This window comes from Chanos chanos, chromosome 6 (assembly GCF_902362185.1).
Source record: "Chanos chanos chromosome 6, fChaCha1.1, whole genome shotgun sequence".
Lineage (NCBI taxonomy): Eukaryota > Metazoa > Chordata > Actinopteri > Gonorynchiformes > Chanidae > Chanos > Chanos chanos.
This window is the reverse complement of record NC_044500.1, coordinates 26,239,342-26,261,792: the sequence shown is the minus strand read 5'-3', so window position 1 is coordinate 26,261,792 and position 22,451 is coordinate 26,239,342. Positions and strand designations below refer to the sequence as shown.

General features: G+C 41.0%; 2 protein-coding genes across 2 annotated transcripts in view; both read right to left on the bottom strand.

Moving 5' to 3' along the window:
• Positions 1-3,267: 3,267 nt before the first annotated feature.
• Positions 3,268-21,003, bottom strand: tgm2b (transglutaminase 2b). The gene is made up of 13 exons (XM_030776542.1): positions 20,944-21,003; positions 16,147-16,326; positions 13,170-13,397; positions 12,646-12,764; positions 11,770-11,898; positions 10,744-10,921; positions 7,774-7,915; positions 7,243-7,346; positions 6,650-6,892; positions 6,193-6,468; positions 5,857-6,020; positions 5,182-5,318; positions 3,268-4,187 (listed from the first exon to the last, which is right to left on the bottom strand). Exons 1-13 carry the CDS (start codon positions 20,945-20,947, stop codon positions 4,037-4,039), a joined length of 2,055 nt encoding a protein of 684 aa, XP_030632402.1. The 5' UTR covers positions 20,948-21,003; the 3' UTR covers positions 3,268-4,036.
• Positions 21,004-21,789: 786 nt separating this feature from the next.
• Positions 21,790-22,451, bottom strand: part of quob (quattro b) — a 32,781-nt gene continuing 32,119 nt past the window's right edge. Inside the window, exon 23 of the mRNA XM_030778196.1 lies at positions 21,790-21,876. Coding sequence (XP_030634056.1) covers positions 21,790-21,876 — 87 coding nt within the window. The remainder of the gene's footprint in view (positions 21,877-22,451) is intronic.

Genomic DNA, 22,451 nt, shown 5'->3' with positions numbered 1-22,451 from the left:
TTTCAAGACTACCCTACCTGATATCCAAACCCAATTACCCCTGACAGCCCTTTTCATATTCACTCCTGTGAAGCCATTTTTGATGTGCTTTTTAGATTTGGGTTATATTAAATATTATCTATGGAATATCCATGGAATAGTAATAATGAAAGAAACCAGAGAGACGAAGACTTTGGAGCCTTTTCTGATGCATTCATGCACTTATATTTGCTTTGGTGTCATCTGTCTGATCAATCTGATTAGTCATTTCAGTCTTTGTTTTCTTTCTTTATACCGAGAAGACATTTACTGAATTGATGAGCTGTAGATGATCAGCTGTTGAAAGAAGCAATTGCCACAGCCCGTACCCCGTGGTGGGTAACACCAAAAAGCCTTACATCCTAACACATTAAGGGATCCAAGAGGTTCTTCAGGATCGGAGAGGTTCTTCTGGATTGGTACCACCACAGAGCTCATGGATTTCAGTCTCAAACCTGCCAGTCGCTGAATTCCAAACACTGAGTTGTTCACAATAAAATTGATCTTTTCCTGATATTCCTGCAGGGGTCAGTGTTTGACTCTCTCTGCTCAGTCCAGCTCCCTGCTGTTGTCTGGACCCAACAGCTGTCAAAGGCTTGTGTACTCACAGTTATGATGTGGTATACGCTTTGGGATGTACTTTCCAATGTCAAAATAAAAAAGAATTTGCCTCATGTAAGAAAAAAAGAAATTTATTGTGACCTACTCTTGCCAAGGGTCAACAGTCTTCAGTATGATGAGTTACGGAGGTGTGTTAAACACACACACACACACACACACACACAAGTACTTGTTCTGTAGTTTATAAACATGAATGTGAGGAAAATGGTATACAAAAAGGGCAGATGTTTCTTCACTCACTGTGGGAGTCAGTTTGACAGACGTTTGACTGGATAAACCCATTGAATGACTGTTTTTATGTTGTTTGATCTTATAGACAGATGTAGCAAGTCCCGATGAATGGATGGTATCTGTTTTGACAGAGAAATTTTTTGACAAAGATACTGCGAAATTACTGACAACTGGAAAAACATACTCTAGCCTTCCCCAAGCTAAACACTTTGCTTTTGGTATTTAAGACCATCCTGTCTCTTTGATCTCACTGCTTTCACGAGACTAGCTGAGGTCTTACCATCGTCCTGCTTATATTTGTGTACACTTTCAGATTTTTGAAGTGTCTTCCATCTTCCCTCTCATGCTACCCAAATATTAAGTTAGCTAGGACTTTGGGAGCCCTGATTCTGGAGTCTGTGCAATTGTAATAACGGTAAACTGCTTCCAGATGAGATCTGAAACTGAAAACAGGTAAATCAAAAAGAGCACGAGGCCTGTTTGAGCCTTTGAAATGTCACATTCTCATGTGAAATGGGATCTTTCTGTGACCATTTAAGGAGAGTTGGATTTGACTGGTCAGAAAAAAACATTTGTGGAATGCATTTCAGATTCAATAGACAGTTTGTCCCTGTATTGTCCTCAGTAAAAATGTTCCAGCCAACAGTTTACGAAATCTCTTAGAAGTTTAACTCTGCGCCCATCTGATTTGTGTTAAAACACAGAATGTTTTCTTATCTGTGAAAGTTATTGACATCCATGGTGATGTAAAAGAAACAATAGAAATCCAAGATGTCTTTTGCAGTCTTATTTGTTTCTAAGTGCTTACAGGTTTAAACACAGATGAAGAGACCACTGGCATTCTCTAGAAGTGACCAGAATCCTGCAATGGCCACTCTTAAATATTTTCATAAACACAACGGTGAGGATGATAGCATCTCTGGTGCAGTAAAATGTTCTTGCTTCTTACACAAAATTAAAGCGGAGAAAAAGCACATAGGTGGTTAGTTTGACATGATGAGGTGGAAAGAGTGAAACAGTAACCTGGTGGATTGTGTGGTATCGTATCTCTACTGTGTGGCATTCATAGACAGTCCCTAGATAGAGGTCCAGGTGATGTTTCCCCAAAAGAAGGCCTTGGCTAATTCCCTAACCTGCCTGAACAGACCTGAGTCATATTTTGGCTAATTCTCTCCCTATTGCATCATTTCCTGCTGATGGATATGTGTTTGCTTTGTGTTTGCTATTGTACAGACATTGAATTCATATCTTAAACCTCATGTACAATGTTTCCTTTCTATACAATCCCATGGTAAATGAGTCATGTGTTCTTCCTGAGGTGTGGACCCTCAGATGAAGCCAAGTTCTGCAGACATAGTCTTGATACAGTGCAGAAGTATTTGGAGTTACACTCTTGATGTGAATTCTGTAGGTGTGATTTATAAAACACTTTTATGAATCATTCTGCCTGATAATGACCCCAGCCAGTTAAAAGCCAAAGAGTCCCGTCAATGCCAGACCTTCCAAATCCTCAGCAAACAATGAATTCATCTCTGTCAAATCAGAACAAAGAGTTCATCTCGTTTAAATCAGAGCAATGAATTCATCTCTGTTAAATCAGACCAATGAATTCATCTCTTTTAAATCAGACCAATGAATTCATCTCTGTCAAATCAGACCAATGGATTCATCTCTGTTAAATCAGACCAATGAATTCATCTCTGTCAAATCAGACCAATGGATTCATCTCTTTCAAATCAGTCCAATGGATTCATCTCTGTTAAGTCAGACACGGCCCTAACATCTCTACAAAAGGGTTTTGAAGGGAATTTATTCTTTTTTTTTTTTTTGCTATTCTTATCAGCTTCTCTTCTGTTTTTTTCTTTCTTGCTAACTTCCAGTAAATGTGCGTATCTGAGTTTATATTAACATTATGTGGAATTAAGCTAAACAGGTTCCAGGAATGACTGTTTGCTCTTTCCCACTGGTCATTTGTTTAGAAAACCAGTTGCTTCACTGAGATCACTGGATGCATTAAACTGATATCAGATAATAGATGACAAGTTTTTTACAACTCATCCTTTCCACTCAACTTGTCTCAAATTATTCCCACAATTCCTCTGATCTCAGAGATGTGTGTTTATGTGTGACTGTGTGTGTGTGTGTGTGTGTGTGTGTGTGTGTGTGTGTGTGTGTGTGTGACGGTCTTTGAGAGAATAAAGGAACACATTAAGCTCAGTATTAAAATGCATTTTAATGAACATCTGACCCAGATGGACAAGTCTGAAGCATAGGTAGTATAAGATTAATAACAATATGTACTATATATAAAAGACATTCACTAAAGCAGTCCCTCTCTTATTTTATCATAAAAAAAATCTTTTCACAAAACTAATTAGGGTCTGCTCACATTTTTTCTCTTTTTGGTCAGCAGAACAACCAAACACAAATTAGCACAAGGTTTTCCAACTAACCCAAAAATTTAGAGTGAATTAAAAGCACATTCCACAGTTCCTGTGGTGGGAAATGAGGTTGTGTCTGGAGAAATTGCAGCACTCTGGGTATGCAAATATGCAAACTTATTCGGAGACTTATGTAATAAAAATACAGCAGCAGCAAAAAATGGAAAAGCTAAGCCATGGAAGAGCACAAAGTTTGGGCTATTAACATGTTAAACAAAGAAAGGCATCTCAGGCATCTAAGTTTATATTGTTTTGTTTTGTTTTTACTGTTTTTTGTTTTCTTTTTTTTCAGGAGTAATCAGATATATTTCAACAACTGAAACGGTCACTGAATATAAAGGAATTTAAACACTGTTGCTATGAAACGACAAACTATAAAATGCAGTTTTCAAAACATGACCGTGATTGGCCAGTAAAATTTAGTTTGAAAGAAAAAAAGCCTTGAGTTTGTAATATAAATGCTAAATTGTTCCAAAGCACCACGATTTTTCTATCAATGAGCTAAAATATTGCAAGTCTATGACCAATACTGAGATGTGTTGAGCTGGTTTCAAATGCACCTTTACACGCTCTGGAAGTGTACAGAAAATCTTCTATCCAGTTCGCATTGTTCAGTCGCTTTCATATGCCGCATACAGACATTTCTTCTTGTTTTGAAGTTCTATCCATTCTGCTATATTGTGTTGTATTTCTTTGTGGCATCTGAAGCAGGGAGGTCATGGACTTTACTTGCCGATGATCACATTCCTGAAGCCTTTGACGTGACCCAGCTTGTCACTGTTGAAATCCACCACCAGTTTTCGGAGGCCCCAGTGTGTGGGGGTGAAATAAATTTTGGCTTTGGCTTCTTGCCCAGGCCCGACAGGAGACTGAATCCTGGAAGTGATAAGTATTTATGCATTATGGTCACACACTATCAGCATTACACACACACACACACACACACACACACAAACTGATTCACATTAACCGAAGTTTACATTAAAACAAAACGCTGCAGAGTGAAATGAGATAAGGTACAGTGGTAAATACTGTTATGAATAATAAAACAAGACAAGCTTTTAGGTTCAGGGTTTTGACTGTCTCTAAAATCTCTAAATCCTTGTGGCTTATTTACAAAACTGAAAGATCACTAATGGTTTGTTGGACATTCTGTGATTATTTGCTCAGTTTTTTTCTGTCAGTTAATCAATTACACAGCTGACTGTCCCTGCTATGGTTCCTTTTTCACCTCTTAATGTACCTCCATACCCTGATCAAACTCCTCTACAAAGCTCCTCTTGAAACTTTGCTCATTAAAATGTAATGTATAGAGCATGTTACAAGCGTCCACGGTTTGCTGCACCTTAGCAACCCTTCCGAGGCAGTTTTCAGATCAAAGAAACATCTGAAACTCAAATCCTCGAGCTGAATATACTTTTTTTTTTATTATTTCATTCTTATTCTGATTGACATATCAATCTTTTTCTTTTGTATTTTCCTCTTTAGGGGAACAGCACAGAATCCTCAAAGGCGTTGGACATTTTGGCCTTTAGACAGAACCATGTAATCATATATTTGTACGATTCGCGAATATGGAACTGATTCAGCCAAGGCTTATTCTCTCAGATAACAATCTAACTGAAAAAAATAAACCCCTTTCAGACATTACAGTCTCTCCTGTGTTTGAAAAGTACTGATTTATGATGTTTGTATGAACAGCTTATCAGCCAGGAATTTTGGTTTCTTGTCAAAGAAAGCATTGCATTATAACAATACTCTGATGTTCTATTTGTAGCTGTCACTATTTACAACTTGACTGCGTAAATTCTGAAAAAGTGTCACTCTTTTCCATTGATTAGTCCCTCTGAAGGTTGTATCAAAGACGTACCTTTCTGTGAGAACCTCACCACCCGTCAGGTTGGCTCCAACGACGCTGAAGCAGCAGTCGTCTATCGGGTCTGGCAGTGGGTTCTGTAAGGTGAGCTCAGCTGCCAGCTTACGGTTCTGTTTGGGTTCTCCAAGGATCTAGAACCAAATGGTTTGAGATATGAGACATTTTTGGTAGGTAAAACAAATACATGGAAAAAATCAAGTAACTTTTCATTGGCTTCAGCTTTTTTTCTATTACTCTAACTACACTAACTGTTTTTATTATAATAACAATTAGTTTGACAACACTCTTATGAGACACTCTTATGAAACTAACGATGGTTCAGCTGTGTGCAAATTTGTCTCTGACTTCTGGGCATCTGTGTTGTATAATGAGCTTTGTTGCAGGAAAACATTCCATAATGCTAGCTAACATTTCTCTGCTTGCTTCTGCCTGCCCCCAGCTCACTAATGATGGCCAACAATCAAATAATTAAAGAATGGTGAACGAAGCGCATGCAAGCTTTCGCCCAACACAACAGTCACAGCTACAGCAAGTCATGCAGTGTATCATCTATGACTGACACAAGAATCTGAGCTCTGAGCAGTTGAAGTTGAGCAGTTGTACAATATGATTTTTACTCTGTCTTTTCATCTATGGCACGGAAAAGCGATGATGCGGCATGATTCATACCCGAATGGTAATGGTGGGGTTTTCCAGGACGATGTTGCGGAAAGAGGCGACACGCTCTCTGGTGCCGTAGTCAAGGAGCAGGGCGCCCAGACGAATTAGGTTATTGTCATCGATCAACACCCCACAGTATTTACTGTAATTTAGTCTCAAAGGGACTTTCCTCGCTAAAATACAAACACACACACACACACACACACAGAAATTATCATCATCTGTGAGAGCTCCACAGTATTCATTCTAACACACACACACTCAAACACATACACTAATCTCAACACACATACACACGCACACACACACGCACACACGCACACGCACACGCACACGCACTCTCACCTCCTCCAGGAGCAAGCTCCACATTTAGCAGATCTTTGAAGCCACAGTCCTGTCCTACAATTCCCGTGTAGGACATGGCTCGGGCTGCAAAGACAAGGCGACACTTCTTCTCACTGGACGTGTTGTTGGTTACCAAGGCGAACACGTCAAAGTCACAGCCTTTCTTCATGCCCTCTGACACCTTAATGGCCACGTGCAGGCCACCCTTCTCTGGCTCCTGGAGCAGTTTGTTCTGGTGGTTGGCCTTCTTAAACGTCTCTCTCTCCTCAGCAGAGCCTGTGGGTGGAAAAAAGGAAAGAAACAGAAGTCAAAGTAATTACTCAAAATAGTATACAATTATAGACCTATGTGCAACTAATGCTGGTTTGATGGTTTTGCTATCTGAAGAAGGTCAAGGTGTAAGTGTGTGTGCATGCGTGTGTGTGTTTGTGTGTGTGTGTGTGCGTGATGTGTTTACCCTCTGGGTACTTGTACAGGTGTGTGATGTCTTCTCTGGCATCAGATCCTACTCTCTTGGTGCTGATGTTCCTCCCCACAGAAGCCGTGGAGCTGGAGAGCTTCTCAGTACTGCCGTCCTTACGTATCAAAAACCAATCCACGTCTGCATTCACTTCTGCAAAGACGAACGGTGCGTCGTACTTAAAGGTCAGCTCTCCCTCCTTAATCGCTCGGACAGGAACTGGTCCACAGCAGTACACCCCTGACCCGGGACGGCACAGAGTGACAGAGAGGACACGTGAAAGTCGAGTGAAAAGAAAAGTGAGATGTGACCATAACTCAGTACTTCCACACAGTAAGTCTCAGACAGGAATGTTGTTTTCTGTTCTGCATGATGAATTTGGAGTGTTTCCATGTTGAATATTCTTCCCCCCGTCCTTCTTTCAAAATGATAATCTGACTATAGAAGCTAGCCATTTGTAAATTTAGTAAGAGAGAAAGCAAGCAGAAAAAGAAGGGGGCAGACAGAGAAAAGAGGGGAAAGAATCCCAAACGTCACAAATATTGTCACAAATGTCACAATGTCACAAATATTCTCGTGCTTTGTCTTACCTTCACTCTTCTCCTGAGGTGTGGGGTCACAGACCTGCCAGCCATCATAGCCTGGCTTCAGGTCGGGGCGATTCATCCAGCATTCCACCCAGCAGTGGTAGTTCCTATAGCAAAAAACAACCAGTCATATACCGTGCTTCTTATTCACTGGCCCATCGCACTGGCTCTACCAGCCAATGAATGCATCTCCTTGGTTAGCCACTAATAAAGAAACTTGCCCTTGATGCTGAAGATTTGTATTTGAAAAAAAACAACAAAGAAACAAACCTCCCTCAAATTTTATTCCTTGTGTATACTTAGCCAAGATTATACATTTCATCATACATCATGTCCTTTCCGCAAAAAAGTCTTATTACGTTTACAGTTAATGATGATCACTGTCTGTGTTAGAGGTCACGCCCTCTAGAGTAAAGTTTGGGGTTAAGAGATCTGCTAAAGGGAACAATCAACAGTTAACAAGCAGTGCTCTGGGTTCATACGTGCAGGCCTGTAGAAGAGATGTCCACCTTGTTATGTTTGCTATGTACTCACCATATGGAGTCATTCCTGTTATGGGGGTTCACCGGCTTTGTTTCTTCGTTCACGTAGCGTTCAATGACCAGATTGCTGTTGGTGTCATGGGCGGACGAGTAATTCGTGACTACCCTGCAGGGGATGCCGAGAGCACGGGACACTGGAAGACAAACACACACACACACACACACACACACACACACACACACACACAGATCTTTCAGTACGGAGTAAAGGTCTGTGCTAGCATGTAGCATGTCACACATACTCTCAGACAGGTACTGTAAAACTTATTTAAACTAATTTACACGGCTAGTTGTTTTCTATATAAAACAGTTCACAGTAAGTCATCATAAAGCTCTCAGAGATCCCTGTCTCCCTGATCCCCCTATCAAATTCCTCACCACCACCTAAAGTCCAAGATCACTCACTTACTATTCTATCAAACTGGCTACATCAAGTCTTATTGTGCTTATTTCGAGTGGCTCATGTGGCATATGAGACACACAATGCAGCAGACTGTTGTTTCCTGTCTGGTGGCTGATATGTAGCAGTGAAGCTAGTTGTTCTTTTATAAAGGGGTAGGGGCACTGTCAATCAAAATGGTAAAGTTTTAGGGACTTAAGAGACTTTGGAGAATTCACTGAGCTAGTGCCGGGAAAACAGCAATCTGCAGACACAGAGGGAGAGTGTGTCCTTCACACACTGATAAGCTGGCATTGGTGTGTGTGTGTATGTGTGTGTGTGTGTGTGTGTGTGTGTGTGTGTGAGAGAGTGAGAGAGAAAGAGAGATGTGTGCGTGCACGTGTGTATTTGTGTGTGTGCGCGCGCGTACGTTAATGAATAGCTCAGGAGTGGAGACAGGGCACAATCTCTGACATGTGTGATCAGCCCAGTCAGTTAGACTCAGTGGGAAAGCTGGAAGAGCCCTGTAACACAATGACGTGTATACCCTACATTTAAGACTGTTACAGAGTGCTGTGTATACCCTACATTTAAGACTGTTACAGAGTGATGTGTATACCCTATATTTAAGACTGTTACAGAATGATGTGTATACCCTATATTTAAGACTGTTACAGAATGATGTGTATACCCTATATTTAAGACTGTTACAGAGTGATGTGTATACCCTATATTTAAGACTGTTACAGAATGATGTGTATACCCTTGTTACGTGCGGCGCACTGTGCGTTTTTGTTTGTGTGCGTCTCGTTTTGTTTGCGTCTCTCTCTCTCTCTCTCTCCCTCTCGCTCTCTCTCTCTCCACAGGTACCCAGTGGTGGAGGGCCGGCAATACCATCTGGCCTGATGTTGTGCCCCGCCCCTCTCTCTCCCGTTCGACCAACCAGGGAGGGAGTGCCCCTCGCGCTGTAGCCAACCAGACGCGGAGCGCCAACATTTAAACACCACTGGATGTGCTGTGTGGGTAGATTTCGGTCTCGTTTTGCGTTCGCTTGTGCTCTATTGTGTTCTAATTACTCGCTGTATATCGTGTTTGACTTTTGTTATTATTGACTACGGATTTGGATTACGGATTGGTTTTGGTTGCTTTCGATTGGCGCGGGGAGAAGAATAGGTAAGAAGGGGATCCCCGCGCTAGGAGTTAACTGTGTATAGGGGTTAGGTTAGAGGCGGGTGCCACTATTGTATGTTTTGTTTTGTAGGCAGTGAGCGTAGTTAGGTTTATTTTGGCTCTGCCACCTTTTTAGTTTCTCGTAGTTACGTGTGTGTTTCCGTAGGCAGTTAGGGTGGTTTCTGTTATATTTCGTTCATTCCTTTGGCACCGTCTGTAGTTCTCTCCCCTCTCCGCGTTCAGGTGTAAATATTTCTGTATATATATATATATTCTTGTAAATATTCTTTTGGCACTTTGTAAATATCTTTAATACACTGCACCTTTTTTGTTGTACATTGCTCCCGTGTCCGTGTGTTTTTTCCCCTCGCACCGTCCCAATCCGACACTGGTGGTGGGTTTCCTTTATGCTACGTCCCTGCTCATGCCCCTAGACCCAACTCACCATCTGGGACGTAACACCCTACATTTAAGACTGTTACAGAATGATGTGTATACCCTATATTTAAGACTGTTACAGAATGATGTGTATACCCTATATTTAAGACTGTTACAGAATGATGTGTATACCCTATATTTAAGACTGTTACAGAATGATGTGTATACCCTATATTTAAGACTGTTACAGAGTGATGTGTATACCCTATATTTAAGACTGTTACAGAATGATGTGTATACCCTACATTTAAGACTGTTACAGAGTGATGTGTATACCCTATATTTAAGACTGTTACAGAATGATGTGTATACCCTATATTTAAGACTGTTACAGAATGATGTGTATACCCTATATTTAAGACTGTTACAGAATGACGTGTATACCCTACATTTAAGACTGTTACAGAGTGATGTGTATACCCTATATTTAAGACTGTTACAGAATGATGTGTATACCCTATATTTAAGACTGTTACAGAATGATGTGTATACCCTACATTTAAGACTGTTACAGAATGATGTGTATACCCTATATTTAAGACTGTTACAGAGTGATGTGTATACCCTATATTTAAGACTGTTACAGAGTGATGTGTATACCCTATATTTAAGACTGTTACAGAATGATGTGTATACCCTATATTTAAGACTGTTACAGAATGATGTGTATACCCTACATTTAAGACTGTTACAGAGTGATGTGTATACCCTATATTTAAGACTGTTACAGAGTGATGTGTATACCCTATATTTAAGACTGTTACAGAATGATGTGTATACTTCAGAGAAATGCAACACGCAGTAATATCAGAAATATACTGCAAGTTCATGTTACATGGATTCAGTTAAATTTCATCTGAGACAAAGCCATTTGAAACATATAAAAACAATATATAAACAATATTTATATGAGAGAGAGTGAGAGAGTGAGAGAGAGAGAGAGAAGGCCGTGACAAGAGACAGGAGCAGTCTTACCTGTGCATGCGACACCTGCAAACACCCAGCACTGGCCATAACAGACGGGTATACAGTTGTTACTGCTCCAGTTCCTCAGGATCTCTACACTGCCTCTCCAGGCCATAGGGCTCGTTCCCTGGTCATACGGAGGTTGCCAGCGCCCAGCCAACACCCCTGCATCATCGTTACTATTCACCTGAGCAGGAGAAGAGGAGGAGAGGAGCAGAGGAATAAAAAATGAGAGAAAAAACAGAATGAGAGAGAGAGAGATTGACAGGGAAGCAGAACATGAGAGAGAGAGGAGATGAAGCAGAAGAGCCAATGGAGAGAAAGGTGGAGTCAGGTATGGAGGGAGGGCATAAAAGAGAAAAAAAAGAGAGGTGTAGAGTTGATGTAAGTGAGACAGGTATGGAGGGAGGGCATAAAAGAGAAAAAGAAAGAAAGAGAGGTGTAGAGTTGATGTAAGTGAGACAGGTATGGAGGGAGGGCATAAAAGAGAAAAAGAAAGAAAGGGAAGTGTAGAGTTGATGTACGTGAGACAGGTATGGAGGGAGGGCATAAAAGAGAAAAAGAAAGAAAGGGAGGTGTAGAGTTGATGTAAGTGAGACAGGTATGGAGGGAGGGCATAAAAGAGAAAAAGAAAGAAAGAGAGGTGTAGAGTTGATGTAAGTGAGACAGGTATGGAGGGAGGGCATAAAAGAGAAAAAGAAAGAAAGAGAGGTGTAGAGTTGATGTACGTGAGACAGGTATGAAGGGAGGGCATAAAAGAGAAAAAGAAAGAAAGGGAGGTGTAGAGTTGATGTAAGTGAGACAGGTATGGAGGGAGGGCATAAAAGAGAAAAAGAAAGAAAGGGAGGTGTAGAGTTGATGTACGTGAGACAGGTATGGAGGGAGGGCATAAAAGAGAAAAAGAAAGAAAGGGAGGTGTAGAGTTGATGTAAGTGAGACAGGTATGGAGGGAGGGCATAAAAGAGAAAAAGAAAGAAAGAGAGGTGTAGAGTTGATGTACGTGAGACAGGTATGAAGTCTTTTTGTCTTTCTCACCATTGCGCTGATGACTCTGCTCACATAAACAGGATTCCGGCGAGCCGAACAGTCCTGCCCACCGTTTTCCAGACATTTACGATTTTTGTCCAGAATCCTCAAACATGCATCCAGGATCCCCTCTTCGAACTGACCAAAATAAAGTAAAAAAATATATACAACTTTAATCAAGTTTTGAACAGAGAGACACATAAGTAAATGTGCAACCTCATATTTTCCTGTAGTTTAATGTTTCTTTCCCAAATTTTACATAGTCATGCAATATAACATTAGACATCAGAAAAATTAAACAATTTTAAGTGTAAAATCATTTCAACAGCCTTCTTGTTCCCAGTAGTTTTGTAGTTTAGACTTGAAGGAGCTGAGACAGTAAAGCAATTTGTTCGTTTATCTCTGTGATGTAATTCAAGAGAAATGAGGTCTGTCTAGTCACACCATCTTCATCATCCTCTCTCAACGCAAATCTTCACTGAGTCTTAAAATCCAACATGTGTTTCATTTCATCTCACTGCCAGAGCCGTCAATAAGTCAATGTGTCCAGTATTTGTTTCTCTTTTACTATTCTTGGTTACACCCACACTCCTCTATTTCTTTCTCCCCTATCCATCCTATCACTCTTTCTCTCCCCACTGATAATGACTCCTTCTGCTAAACGAGTTTCAGACATAAAATGAGGGAGTTCAGATTTCATATAGTTTTTGGCCCTCACAAACAAGGGAGTTTGTTACAGAGGAGGAAAGTAGATCATTTCCCAAAAGGAATGTTCAGTGATTACCAATTAAGACTGGACAAGAAAACCAGCTAACCTGAGTACACCTGGGCTGGATTGTGCTGAGTGTCTGTGTGTGTGTGTGCGTGTGTGCAGTTTAGTAGTACCTGTCCAAAGTACCAGGGTGAAGAGGTGATAAAATTTTGAACATCCCTGTAGATAATGCCATCCTGAGCAAGCACATATTCTTGCAGGTTCTGCTCACTGTCCATGTAGACTGCATCTCCTGTTACACACACACAGACACACACAGACACACACAAACACACACAGACACACACACACACACACACATTAATCTCCAGGCTTTATGCATCTGAAGCTTGTGTAAATGAGAAATGCTGCAGGAAGTAGGAGAGATTTCCATGGGTAATACTGGGGATATTAGTGTAATAGTAAAAATGTATATCTCAGCCCTCACGGGAGAAGACATGAGATTTTCACTCATAGACGTGTTTCACATGCATGTTAGTGGCTGTATTTCTAAGTATGTAGGTGTGTTTGTCTATGTGTATTTGTCTGTCTCTGTGTGTGTGTGTGTGTGTGTGTGTGTGTGTGTGTGTGTGTGTGTGTTTATGAGTGTGCGCACATGTGTGTGTGTCTGTGTCTGTGTGTGTATACAGTCACTCACTGGGACACCAGGGATTGAACAGCACTATAAACTCCCCCAGGTTTACTCTGCTGCCGTGGTCCAGAGTCAGAGTGTATCGGCCAATCGGTGCGTCTGGGGCAGGGCAGATGGTAAGACAGATGAGATCCCCTGGGGGACTGGTCACAGCAGCACTCCAGCACGTTTCATCAATAGAGTCTATCAGTCCAAACACAGCCCTGGTTCCCCACTGCTCTGCTGGATCAGGCCCTTCAGACAGACAGGAATAAAACGTGTTTAAACAACTCATTCAATAACCATGCCATTTCTGAAACCACCATTTTAGATATTTTAGTCCAAAACTGGCACTGTCCCTAGCTGTCAGCATGTGGATAATTTGTCTACACAGTGCCAGAGTCAAAACCCTTCAAAGGGAAATTCCTCTAATCTCATAAGTTCAACACTTAATGATCTGTAACCATGCCAACACTGTAAACCCCACAGCAGATGACCAGGAGCGCACATATGTATCAGGTTACATTGAGTTAGCACTGGCATATTTAGGCCTGCTGGAGCCAGCTGGCCCTATAGAGCTGAGCTGATCAGAATGACTAACTGTATCACTCTGTCATTACATATCTCCCATTTACTGAGCTGGTCTTACTAAAGTTGGCAAATTAAACTTTAATTATCATAACTCCATCATAGCTAATCATCAAAATGTCAGTTTACTAAATTTAACTCGACACCATTCATTGCGACCGCCACAGCAACATGGAATCTGTGTTATCTTCACACTTTTTACAAACAGTCAGCTGCATTTTGCAGGTTACAGAATTAAGGGTCATCACTCTAAAGGGTCAGTGATGAAAACTGAGGGTAAGATATTGAAACATATGCCAAGTCTCCATATCGCCATGTGAATTCCCACAGAATTTAGTATTGTTCTCACCAAATTCCACATACTTCCCTAAAATTGATTCCATGTAGACTCCCCCTGAGTACCCATCTTTCCTCCCATAATTCCCTAAACACCAGTGGAATTTTCCATGGTTCAGCAAGAAGAAAGAGAAAAGAAAAAAAGAGAAAGAACATGACATAAAAGCAGGAGAATAGGCAGAAAGTGCTGAGGGACCTTGGCCAAGGGTGCAGGCAGACAGATGCGCAAACTAGAATTCCACTATGTTTCCAACGCAGAGACCCTTCCAGATTTATTCTTCTCTTAAATTCCCTTTTAAAGCAGGCAAGCATGAGTTGATTGTGCCAGTGGTCTGCGCTGAGGAATGTTTTCTTTCTGTGTTTCTCCTCTCAGAGGTACACCAGCGTGATAAGTTCATTCTTCAAAGACTTTGACATTAAAAGCTAGCTAGGTGTGTCAAAATGTTATCAGGAGCTAGAACTTGTCACTCTCTCTTAAATAAATTCAAAACCACCCTGGCCTGTTAAAAGAAAACAAACTAACAAAAAACCCATGGAGATATGCAACAGCCCTGCATTTTGGTATTCAGGGGGGAAAAAAACCCCTAATTGCTTACACAGTCGGCAAGGTCATTCAGTGTCTTTGCCTTGTGGAGAGACGAATGTTTGTCCTTCAATGGAGGTGGTATCTATAACCAAGCAGAAGCCTTCCTTTTCATTCACATTACTTCCTGTGTTCCAACCATCTGGACAATAGAGCTTCCATGATACACCTACAAAAATCATCAGGCACATACACCCTTCTCTCTCTCTCTCTCTCTCTCTCTCTCTCTCTCTCCAGTGACCTCCCAGAACTTGTAACAAAAGGAGCAAAGACTCTGAACGTGACCCCCATTTCCTTCCTAGGCAAAGTTACCCCTTTAAACTTTCTCCACACACTCAGACTGCTTGATTGCTCTTGGACCGCTTCAACTGTTTAAATAAATAAACATGAGATCACTGGAGTTAGGAACATTCCCTCTAGGGCCTGAGAAAGAATTCTCAGTTGCTTTCTGTCTCCCTTCTCTCTCTCATTCCCTTTCTATGCCCCCTCACTCTCTCTCTCTTTTTCTCCCTCCTTCTCTCTCTCTCTCTCTCTCTCTCTCTCTCTCTATCATTGTCTTTTTCTGCCCAAACACATCACATGAAGCAACAAAGTGAAACTGCCAAAAAAGGTCATGTTATTGAGGATATGGTGACTGATGTGGGTACAGGTTAGCCTGGGAGACCTGACATGGCTTCTGTTTTCTCAGTCTGTTTAGCTTTGGTGACACATTCAAAATACTGAACATTAATATGGAATGCTTTAAGCCTGTTTATGTTATCAGTTTATCATAGCTGGTCAAACAAACCTGATATAACAAACAAAAGCTCTGTCTGCAGTTTTTACAACTATACTTGGGTGCTGTATCTCTTATGCCCCTATGCCCATACTTTACAGGAAGATGTTTACATGTCAAGTTTGTTTCCTCATGAATTAACTGTTTGCATAGCTATATATGATCATTTGGGTGTTGTGGCCATGGAAAGAAATATCTGTGTTCCAGGTCTATATGATATTATATGTTAATATCTGAGAACAGAGAATCAATGAATAATTGAATATGTTTATCTGAGGAGAATGACTGGTAACCATACTTTATAGATGTGTGTCAGAGTTACCACAAATAAAAACAATCTTTTGCAACTCAGAGCTCATACTGCACCCTGCTCGTCTAAACTCACTCATCCTTCACTCCTGAAGTTGACCACAAAGTTCACAAATACAAATGTAAAATGTTCTGTTGCAGTCAGCCTTCTCTTTTTTTTCTCTCTATCCCTCATTTGAACAATTTGACATTTTTTTTCATAATTCATGATTATACGTATCTACTCTTGATTGTGTTGTAATTACTTTAGTTAATGTTTCACTCTGAATATATGTACCTCATGAGATACTGCTGGGTCAGAACTGACAGAACATGACTTTATTGGTTGTGTGGGCTGAAGCTGGACCTTAGAGTTGTCATCCAGGAATTGTGGAGTTGTGTAGCGGTTAAAATGAGTGTACCTACACTCGTACCTGTTTCAGCAATGATTCTGATGTTGTGAGAGCCGGGCTGGTAATGGCCGGAGCGTAGGTGGATGTTAATGGTGAAAGGTTGTCCTCTCCTGATGATCAGACGCTGGACCCCATTCAGCTCTGTGCGGTGACTTTCATTGTTAAAATCACAGGCCAGATCCCAACTGTCAATGTCAAGGGCTTAGGGAGAAAGACACGCAGAGAAGAGAAAGGGACACTTAACCTCTTTTTCCGAGAATAAAAACAGTTTTAAAAAAAAACACAGAGAGAGAGAGATTTCAGTAAGCCTTTTCAGAAGGCTGTATGGAAATATTATTTCCATGATGGGCATACACAAACAGAATGCACTTGTTTCTCTTTCCATTACTGCTGAACATATGCACCGGAACTGTGTCTCAAGCATTGGTGAGGATATTTCTTGCAAATATTTATAAATATATCTGACCTTATTTCGGTGTGGAAAAGACTGTCAGCGTTTGCAAGCAGTTATGCTACGGCGTGCATAAACGATTCAGTCTTGACCTTACGTAATTTCACCCAAACGTGGCCTCATGCCAATTTAACGAAAACAGTATTACAAATGTATGTGAAATCAAGAGCTGGTGGTAAAGAAAAGAGGATGTTTCATTACTCTATAGTAGGAGGTAGACAAATGCTGAAGTTTTTTTTTGCCCTGAGGTGGGGGGTGAGGCATGGAGTCAAACCAAGGGGGAAGAATCAGTCAGCAGAACCCTTCCCACTTTCTTTCCTGTTTATGGAGAAGAGCCAAACAAACGTCTTGTTGCTTGGTGTCAGAGAGGGTCCGTAATTAAAAAATTCTCTATGGGAAAATCAGCTTGTAAACTGAAAATCTGGACTTTTTAAGAACAGTTTGCTATGAAATTTGGACTTTTTAAGAACAGTTCGCTCTGAAATTTGCTGAACTGTACTAACTAATTTGCTGAGCTCCCATACAAAACAGAATTTACCTTTGATTTCGTTCCATAGATACAGACTTCAAGTACTGTGTTTTGTGGCTCAGCAAGACTCCTAAAAACAGTTCTGATTTTCAGCACATGGAACTAGGTCTTACATGAAATATTTTAAAATAAAACTGAGCCTCTCAAACAAGAGTATTGTAAAATGATAAAGCCTGTGGGTCAGTGCTTTGAATGACTTCCTTGAGAAATACACTGAATGTTGTTTGATTTTTTTTCTGAACTATGCACTGTGGTTTGCAGATGGCAAACTATGACAGACACTAAGATTTGAATAATGATTATGGAATCTCCTTTGGCATGGGTGAACTGGAGACTTCATTATTAGTGTTCAGAGTGTGTTAAGCTTGTCCTGACCAACAGATGTGAGTTTACATCTGCTTTTAATGCTCCAAGGAGCATTACGTAAGATTGCTGAGGAAAATAGTTAGCACTGCAGTCAACACACAAAGATGCCACCCCCCCTCTCTCTTTCACCTTGCGGCTATAAAATAAATGTTTGAGCCATGTTGTAATCTGGAAGTGATTAAACTCATCAAACAGAAGAATTGCAGATGAGATCTTCACATGCCACACTGGAATTTACTACAGTTTGCCAAACAAGTCATGTAAATCCTAATAAATAAAGTGATTAAATCTACTTTATAATACTCATGTCATGTAACTGAGCTAAGTTTAAACCATGTTCTCCAAAGAAATAGTGCCATATTGCATTGTTTCTCACACTTTAACTACTATTGGTCTACAGTTTTGCATTGTTTTGGCTCATAATGATTTTATGTTTACCTGCACTGGCAGAGGGAGGGCAGTGTATCAGTAATAAGACATGGGATGTGGGCCATGCTGTCTGCTCATGACAGGCGGAGATGCGGTGCACCTTGGCTCACTCATAGATGCATTTCCAGCCAAGCGCTTCAAACACGCCCTGCTTTGTGAGCCAGCATCTCTATGCCAGTGTAAACTAGGCAAGACTAGTGTATGACAGGGACCAGTGCACACACACTGACACAGAGAGAGAGAGACAGAGGGAAGCAGAAAGATAGAGGGAGTAGAATATGTAAACATGTGATTCACGCATAAGTTAGGTGCAGCAGGAGGGGAATCATCTAAAAGTCCCTCCCCCTCTTTTACTCTCTCTCTTTCTCTCTCTCGCTCTCTGTGATTCTCTGTCTGGGTGTGTAGTTTGTCTTTCCATTTATGTTTAGGTCAGTGCTGTGCTTTTAAAATCATACTAGCCCTCTATATGTAGGTGAATAGAGTGAGTCATGTACTATGGAAACAGGTGACTCTTACTTCCCTGACCTTTCCTGACAAAGCCTCTTTCAATCAAACACACCGCATCTTACATAGAAACCACTGGTCTGCTATAAACAAATTTGTTGTAGGGGTCGACCACAGCCATACATACACAACTTACGAGCAAGTTCTAAATATGTCACACCAGTGGTGTACTGGCCATTGGGCACACTGTGACAAATCCCAGGGGGCCGCCAAAAATCCATTAAGTTTTTACCGGCCCTGTCTCTACCAGGCCTCTCTCTGTGGCTGTCATTCGGGGGGGGGGGGGGGGGCTCACTGGCCAATCACAACCAAGTTAGTTCATGTGCGTAAACATTCTACACTAATCCAAAAGTAGCGTCCAGCAGTGAGATGACCATCGAAAGCCACGGAAAAGAAAATGTCAAAAAGACAATGTCGGGTCAAAAAGAAAATGTCGGGCCAAAAAAATTTGAGAAAAAAGGAAGCAGGCATTAGAGGCACAGGCTTCCAAATGTAAAAAAAAAAAAAGAAAAGAAATCAGCATGTTTGAGCATCGACATTCTCAAGTTGCCGGCAACACTATTTTTGAGGAGCAGACTGAAGTGGTGAGATGGATGCTAAATCATAGGCTAGGCTACATCTTCAGTTAAAACTGCTGTAGCTTGTGGTTACAAAACGATCACACACTGTTGCTACCAAATTCTCAGGTTGTACAATGTGCTGACAGATGTCCACCACCTCCTTGGTCTAGCATACAAATTTCTGCCTACCCAGTATCACTCACTGTCCCCTGTGAACACACAGTACATTTTAAATGCTCAAGTTCAATAAAAACAGGCTCAGAAGCGAACTCTCACAAGATCATTTGGAGGCTTTCATGCCGACGGCAAGCGAGGAGGACATCCTGTTCACTCTGGATGCTGATGTGATCATTGACAAAGGTGCAGAGAAAAGTGATCTCCTAAGAAAAGTTCTACTATAGGCACTGAATGTCAGTTCAGGCCTTGTTGGCTGGCTAATCAAAAAGCAACAAATAAACAACAAAAACAAACAAAAGCTGTATGTTTCATTATCTTTAATTACATTCTGTCCTGTTGAAAGATGATAAACATTTGCTTATCTTATTTGATTTGTTTGAAAATACATTTTAGGACTTTTTCCATTTGTTTTCAGTAAGTAAAAATGAGTAAGAATGTAAGATTTGTGCTGTTTTAACTTCTACAAAAGATAATAAAAGAAGAAACAACAAAAATGTCTGGAGTGTTATTCACCTTAAAACATGGCACAAAATGTGATAAACATTTACATATTTTTTGTGTAGGACAGGGTTGCAATAAATACATATGTAGTTACATTGATTCCCCCTCCCCCCCCCCAACCGAAACTGACTGTCGTATATACTGTATATATGCAATCAACACGACTACCCCCCTCTCCCCCATCACGCCATCATCCGGCTGTTCTTGTAGTCTGTCCCGGGAAAACAAAGGCGATGTAGGCGAATACATTCACATACAGGCTTCGACACACTCACTTCTCTTGTCCTAATGCCCTTCACATGCCTCACTACACCCTGCGCACGTCAGATCAAGTTGTGACTTCACACTGAATTTTGCACTGGAGCAATTGTTAATTCATTTAAATAACTGGACTATTTGGCTGGGTCATGGTAGTTAGGGTGCCGTTAGAGCGTCTTGTGTGGCTGTATCAAACTGATAAAACCGAGTTTAAATTGCTCAGAAACCACGTAAGACTTGGTTCACTTATACGCTGCTCCAGCCGATACAAATCTCTACTGAAAGTCGGCTCTCTGTCTGCCCCCATCACGTTCCTGGAACACTCGCGACACATATCTGAGATGCCATTCGCTCGCGGCGTACCGTTAAGCGACTGTACACACAAACGGAAAACATTTCTGAAAAGTTCAGCAGCTGTCAAATAGTCCACCAACCTCTTGTCATATCGAAAAGTATTATAAATGAGATTTTAAAACGAAATCAATAGAACATGTGACCAAGGGGCTGGATAAGCCCTCCCCTCATTAAAAACAAGATGATTCTTTAATGTCTTATCTGTGCTGCCTACATTGAAGCTGGATAATAACATAGATATATATAAAAAAAAAAGTCGTTTAGTCCTAAATTACATACTTGTGTTTTATGATTCCGTAGGCGCCAAATCACATTAAATAAACTTTGGAACATCGGTCTTTATTGTGTTCCGGAGGTTAAATGTCCATAAAAGTAGCGACACTCGTGGCAGTTGCGAAGGTAACATGCATGAAGTTCTGGGGACAGAGCCACATTCAAATACACAGTATTGGCTTAAGGTGTGTAGCCTATTGTATCACTGAAGTGAGTTGAGAAATAAATGTAAATATTCACGCCATTAAGGTCATGGGTAAAAATAACTCTACGGTATGCAACTCTCGGATAACAAAGCTCCCTTTGAAGTGCAATTATGCGTCTGCACAACATGGATTCAATTATATACGCTTCAAAATCAATGTTCTTTTGCATGCACTATTGTATTTTGGTAGCAATGGTGGCAGAAGTCTTACCCATTTCGTTGATTAATGTTACTTTGGTCGGCGGCGCTTCCGTATTGGGCTACTTTCCTCAGTGGTCCAACTGTTGAATGTCTTGTCAGAACAGTGCAAGCGCGCGACTTTTTATTTGCAGCGCCCCTACGTCACAGGCTTCTGTATAACTGCGTTCTGTATAATTCGTGAGTAATACCTTACGACTGAGCAATGCATTACTCAATAGAGTGTTCCATCATTGCGTTCAGATGTCCGTAGCCATATCTATAACCTCTGTAATTACCTACTAGACAGTAATTACACAATTCTGGAGCGTTTTACCGACAATCGTGATCATTTCTGGAAAGATACAGAGCGTGGGCCATTCAGTATTTATTCTTAAATTTTCCATCATTCAGAGATGTGTTGATTTCGGTGTACATTGTCCCTTGTTTTCTGTGTTTTCTCGATGCAAAACGGAAATTAACGAGAAAATTAAGATCATGTTTGGATTGAGAAGCTTCAGAGAGGAGGACACTTTTAATTTTTTTTATGGTTGTCAGAGGGCATATTTTTATAGATGTCTATATATATGAAATATCTAAGAGATATTATATATCTAAGACATGTATACAAACAAACAAACACACACACATACATACACACACACACACACACACACACACACACACAAAACTAACGTAATGTCAACAAGCCTTATCTATTCCACAGCTGAGATTGAATCAAATGCAAGTAATATCTCATAACCATATTAAGGCTAGTTCCTCATGTCTCTATAGTTTGTCATTTGTGTACTCATTCATTTGTGTAATAACCACAATCAATCCTCTCATGCATCTGTGTCCATCTTAACAAGCTTCTGTGTCAGTTGTGTGACAGAAGACTGCCATCAACATAGACACAGTGGGAGGGTTTGAAATCCAACAAGTATTTGCCTGCCAAGCCCAGCTCCTGACAAAGCCACAAGAACAAATGTAATGACAATAAGAGATGCAATGCCCACAGGAACGGTTGTAGTGAAAATCAGTCACAGTATCTCATGACCACATTGGGGACATTTTGACAGCGTTTCTAGAGTCCTGAGTAGCACAGTCTGCCGCTCAGTCACAAGTTGTCACTCCTTCTCAACCTCGGATTACCAAGGTGAGCAAATCTAACAGCGGCTAAAAGTGGGTGGATCAAACATGCTGTACTCACAGTGTGCAGGCAGGGTTAACCAGAGGATGTAAAAACCAAGCTGGCATGTAGAGATGACTCCGTGTCTCTGGGCCAGTTTACCACCTTCTCCATTCGATTTAATAATCTGCTGTGGGAATGGAAAAGGGCTCCTAATCTGGATACAATGGTATTGAGTGTCAGAACTGGGGAGTACAGGCCCTGAACCCATGATGCTGGGAGGAACTCATCTTACCGCTGAGGTAGTTGAGTGTGGGCTTACGTATTTATTGTGGCTATGGGGACTGTGAGCACTATGTTCTCTCTTGTGCTGTGTGCACCCAGACTGAGATCCCTCATCATTTATCCTC

Bases quoted from the DNA above. Each gene is read 5' to 3' on its own strand.
- tgm2b (XM_030776542.1), bottom strand. The intron at 13,398-16,146 runs GTACGAGTGTAG...GTCTGTCTGAAG, and splicing joins CAGAATCATTGCTGAAACAG to GGCCTGATCCAGCAGAGCAG. The intron at 4,188-5,181 runs GTACGTCTTTGA...TATCACTTCCAG, and splicing joins GGTGAGGTTCTCACAGAAAG to GATTCAGTCTCCTGTCGGGC.